The sequence below is a fragment of the Chamaea fasciata genome, unplaced genomic scaffold (genome assembly GCF_029207755.1).
Source record: "Chamaea fasciata isolate MVZ Bird 193981 ecotype frontalis unplaced genomic scaffold, bChaFas1.0.hap1 SCAF_4, whole genome shotgun sequence".
In the NCBI taxonomy this organism is placed as follows: domain Eukaryota; kingdom Metazoa; phylum Chordata; class Aves; order Passeriformes; family Sylviidae; genus Chamaea; species Chamaea fasciata.
In genome coordinates this window covers 8391943-8405417 of record NW_027094089.1, presented here as the reverse complement: position 1 = coordinate 8405417, position 13475 = coordinate 8391943, and the positions used below count along the sequence as shown (strand labels likewise).

Here is a 13475-nt window from a genome sequence, read left to right as displayed (position 1 = left end):
ACTTTTTCCTTAAAACATTGTAAACTATTAATTTCAATTAAAATTTTAATATTTACATAAGACCATGCAGCGACTTAAATAAAAGAGATGAGATGTTTTGCTACCTAGAGTGTCCTAGACATCTATTTATTTCTGTATTTTAAACAGCTCATAAAAGAGGGTTTTTTTTTAAATAAACGAGTATTTTATTTTTATTGTAAATATGTATTTAAAGATATCAGAATATGTTCATTAAAATGATAAAAAAATTGCAAACGTATTTGAGATAAATAAGGTAAAGATACAAAAGAATTTACACAGTTAACCAAACTGTATTCAAAGACCAGGACATTACTAATTCCTGAAAATTTAATTTCGAGAACTTCACACAGTCTTCTAACAGGAGATCTAGCTATAGGTGCATTAAAGGCAAAGACAGGAAAAGGGGAAGGGATAAGAATAATGAGGAAGAGGAAGGTCGATAATGTTAACATTAAGTTATTTTCTGTTAGTAATTTCCAATTACTCTTTGGGGTTATAGTTTATATATAATTTGCTTTCCCTCTCTAATTGCTTTATATCTCACCCTATATTGTAGCTACATAAAGAATACAACTGCCTGGAAATCCTAATTTCCCCTAACAATCCTAATTTTTAATATGCTAAATTTAATTACGAGGATTAATAGTTCCTTGATTACACTTCTGCCATGTTTGAAAAAACAAGAAAAGCCCTTAGCATTCACTAATCAAAATAGTATTTAATAGATTATCTGATTAAAGATATGATGGCAAATATTTTAATTACAAGACACTTATTATTAAAGACAAAAAGCATTTCAGCAGAACTAGATCATTTGTCTCTCTGCATATTAAATCAGCAATAGATCAATACTATAAAATACACAAAGAATTTAAAAGGTCTTGATTTTACTAACAGAATAACCACAGCTACATTTTCATTATTTTGAAACTCAATCTTTGTAAAAAGGTTGAAACACTATCTCATAAAATACACTTAATAATTTAAGGTGAAAAGGAGTAACACTGTAACAATAAAAATCAAGTATCAACATTTTTAAAAGCTTCTAAGGGAAAAAAAGTATGTGGTAGGCACCATATTGTGCACCAGAGAGGCAGATGAACACTATTTTCCCTTGTATCCTTTCTAAAGAAAATAAAGGGAAATTTCTCTTTTCCACATCCAGAAAGTACTGATGCAACAGGATACTGGCATATCACTGTACACCATTCAAACAGTTAATTAACAGGAAACCCTGGTAGCATTAATTAAATTAATAAAGTCACTGTCCACTTAGTTTATGATAATACATCTACTACCTTGCACAAAGGCCACATGGTATCTATTAAATTTATAAAAGCCTATCCATTAAATAGTTCTGCCCCAGAGAAACAAGTTAATTACTAAATAAATTCAATTAAAAGTTTTTTTCTCTGCAATACTAGGATAAATCACATTCAATCATATTTAATGAACCATCGCAGAAAAATTAAGAAAATTTCTTTTATTCCACAGAAATAGTTTGTTAGAACATATGGAAAAATGAAAACACTGTTTAGTGTTTGAGATAAAAACAATCAAAGGTAATCCTTTAAAATTAGGGTTCAGATTAGTCTCTGCAAAGGATGCTGTTTAACTGAAACATCTGGTAGTGTTACATTGAGAGACAGGCCTTTTTTAACTTTGGAAATGAGATTAGTAGATCAGTTATTTGTAAGTGTCCAAGTAATTTCTAATTATTTTATCTGGGTCACAGATAATCCGCTTTTACAGGGCTCCCACAATGACATCAGAGGATCACTGTTGAACTGATTATCCTGTTACCTTCCACCATCCATGGGAAGACCAGATTTTCCTTTTGTACAGAGAAAGAGAAAGAATTGGCTGATTGCTTCAGACAGGTAGCAGCCAACAAAATAAAGAACACCACAGATCTTGAGAGGAAGAAAATCTCATATATGCAAAAGGTACCAGCTTTTTTAAAACAGTCAACAAATGGAATACTTCTTAGCAGTGTCTGGTGCAATTTAAAAACTCACTAGATAGAGAAAAAAATCAAAATAATCAGAAAAGCCATTGTTCAAAAAACAGCATACCATGTCATTTCTCACATGTTCTGAATAATGCCTTGTAGATCAAACATAACCAACAGAAGAATCCTACAGTAAAAATAGAAAAACTGGGGCTTATCATCATTTAACTCTTAATGTGAAAGACATAGAGAAATAATTTCTCAAAATTAAAACTGAATATGAGTGAGAGAAATGCAAAAGCCAGGGCTAGTCTTCTACTAATATACATATGAGCATCCAGGCCATTCTATCTTTTTAAAAAAGATTGAATCAAAGCACTCTTTTTAAACTTCAACAACCACACATCAGAAACAATATGAGGTTGATAAAAGAGATTTTTTTTCCACGGTGTATTTAAGCTTTTTCCTATGAATAAGTGAATAGACAGGCTAGTTGTGGGGGTTTTTTGAGAAAAAAAAAAATCTCTTACATATAAAAATGAGAGAAAAATTCTTAAAAAACACATGCCAAGAAAATATGCCTTGAGAAAGCAAGCAAGTTTCTGGGTACTATTTGATTTAGCTTCCCAATAAATTTTATTATTTCATATAACTACATTTAAAAAAAAAAAAAAAGGAAATAAAATTTAGCAACACAGATACAGCCTTCTCAATACTTTCTTCTAGCTTAAGTGCAAACACTCTAATCTAGATAAACTTGGTTTTTGTCACTTCAGTACAATGTCATTAATAGGTGCACACAATTGTTGTACAAGACAGACTGTCTGGTTTGCTTGCTTTTTTTTTTCCAGAAGATTTTAAAACTTTCTGAAATGGACAAAATGGTAATTTATGTATAAATCATACTTCTACTACTTAGGACAAACCGACACCAAAAACTCACATCTCTACCTTCATGGAGTTTTAAAGTGTCTATAGTGGAGCTATCTTGTTATCCTGTAGCGATTCCAGCCAAAGACTACTTGTGGAGTACAAGCAGCCAGAGGAGGTCTGAAGTAAAGAGTAACAATAATCTTTAAAATTGGTATCTTCAGTAGAGTAAAAGAGTTGCAACCTTGTAAGGTGCAACTCTCAAAATTCTTTTTGGTTTGTTTTTGTTTTACTTAAAAACTGCTTCTACTTTTCAAACAATGTCATTTAAAAATCATGCTGCCTGAGAATGTAAGAACACAGGCTCCAGTTAAGGAATACAAAATTCAAAAATTACTCTACAATAAATGACAAGGGATAGAGGAGTGGCAAAGCAAGTAATAAGCACTAGAGACATGCAGGCCTTCAACTTAAATGCATGATCATTTTGGAAATCACCTCTGACAGTGTTTAATTCGCGGGTGAAAACAATTTTTTCCATCCAGTTCTCTAAAAACTTAAATACTTTAAATAAGAATACTAATTGTTGATGAGATTTTAAGACAACAAGCTTCTTAAGAGTCCTAGAGTTACTAAATCAGGGTTTTAAACTTAAATTTCAGAGGCATATGAATTAGAGAGAACCTAGATACTTCTATTTCCGAAGTATCCAAATACAATTTCCCCAAGAGTAATGTAAAGTACATGCTAAAAGAAGTATCAAAATTCAGGCTGATAACAAAATTAGAGGCATATAAAGCTCAGGGAAAGCAACTGGGGAAGGAGGATGAAAAGAGCCATGTGCCCCTTCTGACAGAACTGTGTTTTCACATATGCTAGTTTCTAGGGAGAAAGCACTAATCCTGTATACAGAGGCCACCTCAGCTGCTCCCCTCTTCACCGGAACAATTCATGTCAAAAGTTCCTCTAAGGACAGTTTTTGCCAAACAGCTGCTCTCCTCTCATTGTAGGAAGTCACCTCCTTTGCTCTTTGGCTTCCTGGACCTCCAAATGAGTTATGAATAGCCTTGTGCTAATGATACCCTAACAATGATACCACAATCACAGTAGTGCCAAGCGTACTCAGAGAAATTACTGTGTGGTAGGTTACTTAGTCTATTAATCACCTTATCAACCACTACAGCCTCAAGAACATTCTCCCTGTAACCGAAAAATTTTAGTATACAACTTACGAAGTTTGCATTTTTACCAGAGAGCAAATTTTTTCCAAGCACCTTGGTATCTATTGAATACACATGAAGCAGGATAACAGCAGAATACACACACATGCAGAACTTCTGCATATTTTTCTTAAAGATCTTTAAAAAAATTCATCTACTGTTACAACCAATGACAGTTCTGCAATGACAGGCACAGATCAGTCAACAGTGCAACAAATCTGAATATTGCAAAGAGCCAGCACACATGGCAGAATACTTCACCTGCACTTCTTACTGTGCTGCTTTGCTTTTGTTTTTAGCTACTGCCTCATTCCAGAAAAACACGTTGGAGGAGATCAGATATATTTTTCCTTTATGCATTCGGCCAAATATTTTATGCCTGCTGAAAAAATACATCGAAGAGGAGAAAATGCCAATCCTAAGAAAAACCTATGAAAAACTTCTGCTCATTCTTATGGTTTGTGAATCTAGCATTTAGCTCAATTCTAGTGGAGTGCAACTCTGTTTCAAAAAATGTACACAAAGATCACATATGTACATTTATTCCACATATTAAACTTTATCTTGATGCTGTGGAAAAAGGATAACCCTCTGTAAATATAAACATAAACCAAGAATCTGTATTCTTTTAATAAGCATGAATAATGCTCCTCAAAAAAAAAAAAAAAAAAAAAAAAAGGGCCTCAGCTTTATATTACTAAGATGAAACAAAAGCTACTGGCGTCATTTCTGGAAAATTATATAATGATGGTCAACCAAGCTTATCTTATGGAAAATCAGGAAACCTAGCGACAAAAGGGTTAAAGTTTGATAAATCTTAGATTTATCTTTATTTCCAAAAATTTTTGCAGCACTTGAAATACAGGTAAATAGTAATGTTAAACACCAACTAACCATAACATGTTGGACTCATTCACCAACAGTTTGCACCTACCAAAGTTTAGATCACAGAGCTGCAACGCTTGTCTCTACTATTTTAAATCAGCTTTTTTTTCCAGGAGCTGTGGAATTAATCTTGGTATCTGTTAAACTGTAAAAAGAGGCACAAGAGCATGAACTACAAAAAAGTCTGTTACCTGTTCTCCCATACAAGCACAAGAGTTGCCTTGCCTCTTTCAAAAGGCCCATGCTCTTCTCCCTTGTGCACATCCCGAAGCAGCTTCAGCAATCACTGAAATTAATGCTTTCAAGAATAGCTATGGAGCAATTAATACGGCATGAATGCTTTAACTGTACATATCCATGCCTCCAAGCATCTTAAGTTTCTTTCAAGGTCCTTGTCTGCACTATTACACTTTAATGATTGTGTTCTGCTATTAGGTTTTGGTCTATACCTTACACTAACTTATTTCATCACTAATTCCATATTTAATATAGGGCTCATTTCAGGTACAATTTGCTTAATTTACACAGGAAGGCTAGATGCTGAACGGTAACTCCAGTACAGTACACAGCAGACACATCACTGCTTCTTAATCGCGGTTTATTGCTTCTACAGGGCTTGAATGTCTTGCACACTCAGTGTGCTCAGCTTCTGGGTGGCTATACCGGTTTCGCTGTTTCCCTACTTTGCCACCACAGGCATGTATTTTGGGAGCCTGCAAAGAAACTACAAACTCACCTGCTGCCCTCTCCTCTGCCTTTTCCAGCTGCTAACCAAAGTTGCCAGTGCTTATGCAGGAAGCATGTCTCCACGCTACAATCCTGGCAATCAAAAACCATTTGTACAGAAAGAGTTTCTGACACCACTTGTAGACTAAGCACAACTGCACCAAAAGGACTTGCTTTGTTTGTTTGAAGTCTGATGGGCTGTTGCCAAGCAAATTTCCTCAAAATGACTATATTGTTTATTCTTGCTAATTGTGTACTTACACAGAAAGGAATGAAAAGGGAGAAGACAATTGTGCTGCTGGTATGAAATTCTCTGAGTGGGGGATGGACTACATGACCTACATTCTTAAGTGAGTCAATGAAACAGCATCCACATGGTGTGAATAAATTAATGATTGCAGATACACCAGTAATGGATTTCTACTTCCCCATCAATCCCATCAAGCCCATAAAAACTTGTCCATGTGACAATAGCCCCTCTGCTATTGGGGGGATAGATACAGTGCAGTGAAAGGCCTTAATGAAGACCTGCACTTTTTAGCATCTGCCTCTCACAGACCATCCACATCCACAATAACTGCAGCATGTTTGTTTCACAAAGACAACAGAAAAGAGTGTCCAGGCATACTGCAGCTCAGTGATTACGATTTCAGCAGAAAAACTGGACTTAAAAATGCTATTATCCCACACCTGTTTCAGTATAGCTGCCAGTTCTGTAAGTGAATAGGATATACTTCACAGTACACTATACAACTGACAGAGAAAGAAGAGACTTTACAGCAGATAGAGTGCAGTGGTGGTAGCAGCTGAAAGTATTAAGGCTCGGGACAGTGAAGTTACAACTGGGCATTCATGCCTGCTGCAGTGGCAGCACAGTTGGTATCCTGTGTCAGAACAGAAACAGCCCAGGTTTCAGATATATCTGACAGAAACAGCTTCAGTCTGAGAGGTCTTATTTCATATCCAGTACTAGCATCTGAATGAATGCTGATGGTAACAGTTAAAATTTAGTCCAGCTTCTGGCAGCACACAGAACAGAATAATGAACTTAGGGTCTGTTCCTTGTTTTCTGCTATATCTTACCCATGGTTTAGTGCAGTACTGATCAGATGAGTTTTCTGATCCTTCTCATATATATATATATATATATATCCATTTAACAGAAACTAAAAAGACATTAGTATTTCAGTATCTGAACAATTAGGCTCATAAGTTTCTGTCTCTGTCTCACCTGTTATTGGTGAGCAGAATTCAACACTTCAGCTAGACAGCCACCATAGAAGTGGTGTAGAAGAACATCCTAGCTCTAGATGATGCAAACAAAAAGGCAACATTCAAACAGGTAAGAGAAAACCTGTCAGCAAGACCCTGGAACGGAAATCAGGCACACAGTAAAGGTGCACAAAGGTAAATCTGTTGACCTGGAGGTTGAGAGTAAGTGCAGAATGCATTATTGTAGAGTAGCTGGAGAATGGTAATAATAATACACAGTATAACCCCCATGACAGGAAAAGCAAAAGGCAGTAAATATGCAAAGGTAATACAGTAAAATCAAAAAGCAGTATTACTGCTTTATCTAACAATTTAAAACTACACTGTATTTTTTTTCCTTTATTCCACACAAAAGAAGTACACAATACAGTTGGGAGGTTTTCCATTATGTACCTACAAAAGTTAATACTGTGCAAACCTTCTTAATTTCAAAATGAAATTTCAAGCATATCTCCAACAGTTGTAGCAACAAAGATGCTGCCATCTTGTACATAACTGCCATTAAAAAAAAAGCTCAGCAGGCAAGATCATAGACTCTTTCAACATGTATATATCCAACTAATATACTCTCTACGTTATGCTGAACAATATTTTAAACACTTGCATGGATTCTCAAGATAACTTTAAACAATCGGCTGGCAGCTATTAACTTCTAATGTACAGAACAGGATGTTATGCCAAAATAAGCTTGTTTCTTGTGCGTATTTATTACATTACCAAATTCATTTAATTGGAAATTTTTTCAATGCTGAGGACTTTTTTTCTGTGTATCTAAACACAGAATACGCATCTGTACTGTAAACTGCACGTGATTACATTCCATAGTTTGACAAATAATGAGATGAGCATAAGCGTTTTTATCAAAATACTTAACAAACGCGCTGTGTTCTCAAAATTTGATTTATCAGTTAGCTTCACTGCTACATAATTTTGACCAGTATACATAAGAGTTTAAAATAAAAACAAAAATCAACTGCATACCTTGTACACTGCGCAATTCCAGGATAAAGTATGAGTTTATTTTACTAATATAAATCAGGAAACTCACTTGATGGCGGAATTATTAAACCCTTGCTTGCTAGAAAGCTGCTTAGATTTCACTGGTGTTAACATGCTTGACAGACCACATATCCTCATAGTGCAAATGTTTTCCTAGTCTTCCCTTAAATGCAATCTGCTTTTCTGCTTTGTCTAATTATACTGAAAATAAAACTAACATAAATTTCTAAAATTAGATACTTACAGTGAAAATACCCATTAGCTGAGTGCAAAAGAGTCGACTTATTCCACCTAATATTATTAGACCCATGAAGGCAGATATTCTTAGGAGAGCAAGTTCATGTCTAAATACAAACACATCCTAGAAGACAGAAAGAAGAGAGACTTTAGCAGTTACAAATTAATTAAAGTCTTTGAACCTAGTGGAAATACTAGGTAAGCGCTGTAAGAGGTCTTCTCAGAGCCTTAAAGTTGAAGGCAAATACTGGATTTTAAGCTACGTTGCACATAACTGATATATTTATTTATGTTTTAAAAGCAGAAACCAATAATCTTTTCTTCATACACCTTAACACCGGGGGTTTGTTTTGCCAGAATGTTAAAACAAACTCCTTCAAGCAGTTAAGGTTTTGGGAGTAGCTCAAGCTCAAATGGGTTATTTCTGAATCTTCCACCTCAAACTGTGCCAAACTACTACACAAAAGCTATATAATACAGGAAAACTACTCTGTTAAACAGTCTGATTTATTTAGACTCTTATACCTTAGCTACCAGGAACAGCACATTTCATTTTTACATCACGTCTCTGAAAGAAACTAAACAGTATTCCAAGACTGAAACTTGAAGATTGTACCTGCAAAGTCCAAGTATCTGTACTGGATTGTTCTCACTATAGTGCTGTTCTCACGATATACTGTCTATTATAACATTAACTTATCTCCAATTTGTAAATTCTGGCCTTGAGTGGATTACTGCTGCTTTGGATAAGGGTGAACAGTACAGATGCTTCAGGGTACACAGGAATATGGACGTATTTGATCAGTTGCATTGGAAAATCTGTTATCATCCAGCAGAAAATACAAAAAGCATTAGAGTGTTATGTAATGTCTTCAAAGGACAGAGCAACTTTTTTTTATCACAGGAGAACATTTTACGTGGCAATTACATGAGGTATACTGTGAGTTCAGATCCCATTCTCTTATTTTTAAGTTACAATTATGTTCCCAAGGCTGTCTTTTGAATATACACATCTGTTTTTCCACTTCCAAAAGCTAAACCATGGCATGAAAGTATTAAAACCTTTCAAGTAAACTTTAAATTACAACCAGTATATAGAAGAGAACTGAATAAAAAAAAATAAAATTAAACAAAACAAAAAAACCCAACCAATAAAACAACAACAAAAAACAACAACCCCCTGCTCCAACACTACTTATGTTCAAACTAAAACTTAAGGAAGAGGGATACTAGGTTTTAATTAAACAGAGTAGTTAAAGCAAATTATGTTTAGCAAAACAAAACAAAACAAAACAAAACAAAACACCAAAAAAAAAAAAAAAAAAAAAAAAAAAAAAAAAAAAAAACCACCCAAAACCTGATTTTTCATGTAAGTAGTTTCCATGAAGGTTCAAAATATAAACTCAGGAAAATAAGTTTAAACTTCCTACTAATGCTGTGAAGAAAGTCAGTATTTAATGAACAAATAGAAATCACTAGTTAAGCAGCTAAAACAGAAAACAATCCCCAACAGTCTTTTCTGAATGAGTGTAATGGTGCATCCCCACTCCCCTCTCTTGTTAATACTGGCTTTTCTAGCTGCTGTAGAAAATATATTAATTTCCTTTTCTTTTAACCCTTCTTACTCATTTAATGAGTTAATTCAAAGATAAATCAAAATAAAAGCAGTCATACTATTCATTATTTCCCTTTCCATTAGCTAATTAAATCTTTTTTAAAAAGCAAGACAAGACACAACTTCTGCTAGTTGTAAAATACTTCTTCGTTATCTTCAATGATATGTTTTATTAGAAATGTTTTGATGTATTCAAGCTCAACTTCACAGAAAACGGTAAAATGTAAGAGAAGAACGTCAACAGCAAAGCTACATTCTCAATCTAGCATGAGACTCCACCATTAGCACATCCCGCAACTTTAATTTAGAAGAGTTCCTTCTCTTGAACATCATTTTCAGCATGAAAAGAATACATCACCAAACAGATGACAAAAGAAAATTCAGGCATAAAGAAGTTGCATTTTCACCTGACTTAACCCACGTTAAACTAGAGGTACAAAAAAGGATAGACCTTTCAAACTAAAGATCACAGAATCACATAATAGTCTATGTTGGAAAGGACCTTAAAGATCACCTAGTCCCAACACCCCTGCTATGGAAGGGACACCTCTCACTACAGCAGGTTGCTCAAACTTCCATCAAATCTGGCCTTAAACACTTCCAGGGACAGGGCATCTGTAAATTCCAGTGCCTCCTTAGCCTCTGCATAAAGAATTTCTTCTTAACACATAATCTAAGCCTACTCTTGTCAGTTTGAGGCCATTCCCCTTTGCCCTGCCACTACATACTCCTGTAAATAGAAGCTCTCTATCTTTCTTGTGGGAACCCCTTAAGTAACAGAAGCCTTTTCTGTTCTGGGATGAACAGGTGTGACTCACAGAATCACAGAATCATTAGCGCTGAAAGGGACCTCTGTAGATCATCCAGTCCAACCTCCCTGACAAAGCAGGCTGACACAAGAATGTCAACAGCAGGTGAACAAGAATGCATCCCGGAGGATCTGGAGTGTCTCCAGAGAGGGAGACTCCTCAACCTCCCCAGGCAGCTGTTCCAATGCTCTGCCACCCTCCGTGTAAAGAAATTCTGCCTCATGTTGAGGTACAACATCTTGTGCTTTAGTTTACAGTCACTGTACCTCAACCAATTGCTGGGCACCATTGCAAAGAGTCTGGCATCATACTCCAGCACCCATCTTTGACATATTTGTATGTATTGATGAGATCCTCTCTCAGTCTTCTCCAGACCAAATAGGCCCAGCTCCTGCAGTCTCTCCTCATAAGAGAGAAGCTCCAGACCCGCAACCATCCTTGTGGCTCTCCCCTGGACCTCTCCAGGAGCTCCTTGTCTCTCTTGTGCTGAGGAGCCCAGAACTGGGCACAGCACTCCAGCTGCGGCCTCACTAGGGCTGAGTAGAGGGGAGAGGTCACCTCCCTCGACCTGCTGGCCACATTCTTCCCAGTTTACCCCAGGATTTCATTGGCCCTCCTGGCCACAGGGGCACTGATGGCTCATGGACAACTTGTGATCCATCAGGAGTCCCAGGCCCTTTTCCGCAGAGCTGCTCTGTAGGAGGTCAGCCCCAGCCTGTGCTGGCACTTGGGGCTGTTCCTCCCCAAGTGCAGGACCCGGCACTTGCCCTTGTTGAGCCTCATTAGGTTTCTCTCTGCCCAACCCTCCAGCTGATCAAGGTCCCAGGGAATGGCAGCAGAGCCTTCAGGTGGATCAGCCACTGCCCCCAGTTTAGTGCCATCAGCAAACTTGATGAGGGTGCATTTGATCCCTTCCTCTAGGTCATTGACAAATTAGTTTAATAAGATTAGTCCCAGTACTGATCCCATGGGAATACCACTGACAGCAGGTCTCCTGTGGATTCTGCTGCACTGATCATGACCCTCTGAGCTCTGCCATTCAGTCAGTTCTCGATCCACGTCACTGTCCATTCCTCTAACCCATATTTCCTGAGCTTACCTCTGAGGATGTTATGGGAGACAGTGTCAAAAGCCTTGCTGAAGCTCAGGTGGACAACATACACTTGTTGTGGACATCTCCCCTCATCAACCCATCCTGCCATGCCATCACAGAAGGCCACCAGATTGGTTAAATTTAATCTGCCTTTGGCGAGTCCATCCTAACTAATCCTGATGACCTTCTTTTCTTTTACATGCTTGGTCATGGCCACCAAGGTGTGGATGATCTGTGGCATCACCTTTCCAGGGCTGCAGGTGAGCCTGACTGGCCAGTAGTTTCCCAGGGCCTTCTTGCTGCCCTTTTGCAAGATGAGAGTGACAGGCTTTCATTCAGTCATCAGACATCTCTCCTCCAGCATTTTTCAAAGGAGATGCAGAGCAGGCTTAGCAACAACATCTGCCAGCTCCCTCAGCACCAGTGTGTGCATCCCATCAGGGCCCATGGATTTATGGTTTTATCTGCCTAGCCAATCTCTAACCAAACTCTCAACGGCCAAGAGCAAGTCTTCTTTTCTCCAGCCTTCCTCTCTTGCCTCCAGGGTCTTGGACTCCTGAAGGATGGCCTTAGCAGTAAAGTCTGAGGTGAAGGAGTAATTCACTCTGCCTTCTCTGCATCTTCTGTCAGCAGGTTACCCATCTGATTTCAGCAGCATCTCCACATTTTCCCTAATTTTTCTTTTGCTGCTGATGTGCTTGTAGATGCCCTTCTTGTGGTCCTTGATATCCCTCAACCAGACTCAATTCTAACGAGCCTTGCCTTTCCTTGCCACATCCCTGCATTGCCTGCCAATACTCCTATATACCTCCCATATGTCCTCTCTCTTTTTCCATATCCCTAGCAAACGAATTCCTAAGCAATTATGAACTGGAAATAAATATTGGGCCCTCAAATCTACACAGACAGAAAATCAATTTTCTATAGAAAACTAAAGTATCTGCAGTGAGTGTTTTGGCAATCAGACTTTAATAATAGAATGACTTACACAATTCTATGTTGTAATAGAAATATTTAACTCCAAGAAAACAAAGAAAAGAAGAAGAGGAAGAGGGGAGGAAGAGGAAGAAGAAAAAAAGAAGAGGAGGAAGAAGAGAAGGAAGAGAAGAGGAAGGAGAGGAAGGAGGAGGAGAAGGAGGAGGAGGAGGAGGAGGAGGAGGAGGAGGAGGAGGAGGAGGAGGAGGAGGGGAAGGGGAAGGGGAAGCAAAACCAGAAGGAGAAGCAGCAGCAGCAGCAGAAGCAGCAGAAGCAGCAGCAGAAGAAGCAGCAGCAGCAGCATTTAGGATTTTGCAGCTTTGCATAAAAGCTCAATGCAATTTGGTTTTATTATTTCATTTTAGAACTGACTTGAACTTTTTTTTTAAGCAGAGAAAACCAACCAAAACTATAATCAATCAAAACTAGTCAATAATTAATCAATCCCTCTTTCCCTGTGTTTGGAACAGATCCTCTTGTTCAAACACTGCTTAGTATTCACCAGTCTCAGTGCATTGCAAGTACTGAGATAGTGTGATTTTGGAGTTTGGGGTGCAGACTATTTTTGCTAACAGAAGGAACTATACAGACTGAGCCACAAAGTATACGCACAGAGCAGCTGACATTACCAATGCATGACCACTCTGCTATCATAGCACAACAGGGTTTTGTGCCACAGCAGCTTTTTTTTACATTGTGCCAGGCTGGCCTTGGCACAGATGTTAAATGCACATTCTTAACAACATGAGAGCTTTTCTTAAGATAGCCTCTTTCTACTCTTCTTTATCTCAGTTCCCCAGCC

The 13475-nt window shown here is 37.5% G+C and overlaps 1 protein-coding gene across 3 annotated transcripts in view; it reads right to left on the bottom strand.

Annotated features, from left to right (window-relative positions):
* Window positions 1–13475, bottom strand: part of ZDHHC21 (zinc finger DHHC-type palmitoyltransferase 21) — a 38497-nt gene that overhangs the window by 7712 nt on the left and 17310 nt on the right. For all 3 annotated transcript variants that reach the window (XM_066180827.1, XM_066180825.1, XM_066180826.1), the window contains exon 7: window positions 8189–8305. In XM_066180827.1, coding sequence (XP_066036924.1) covers window positions 8189–8305 — 117 coding nt within the window. The remainder of the gene's footprint in view (window positions 1–8188; window positions 8306–13475) is intronic.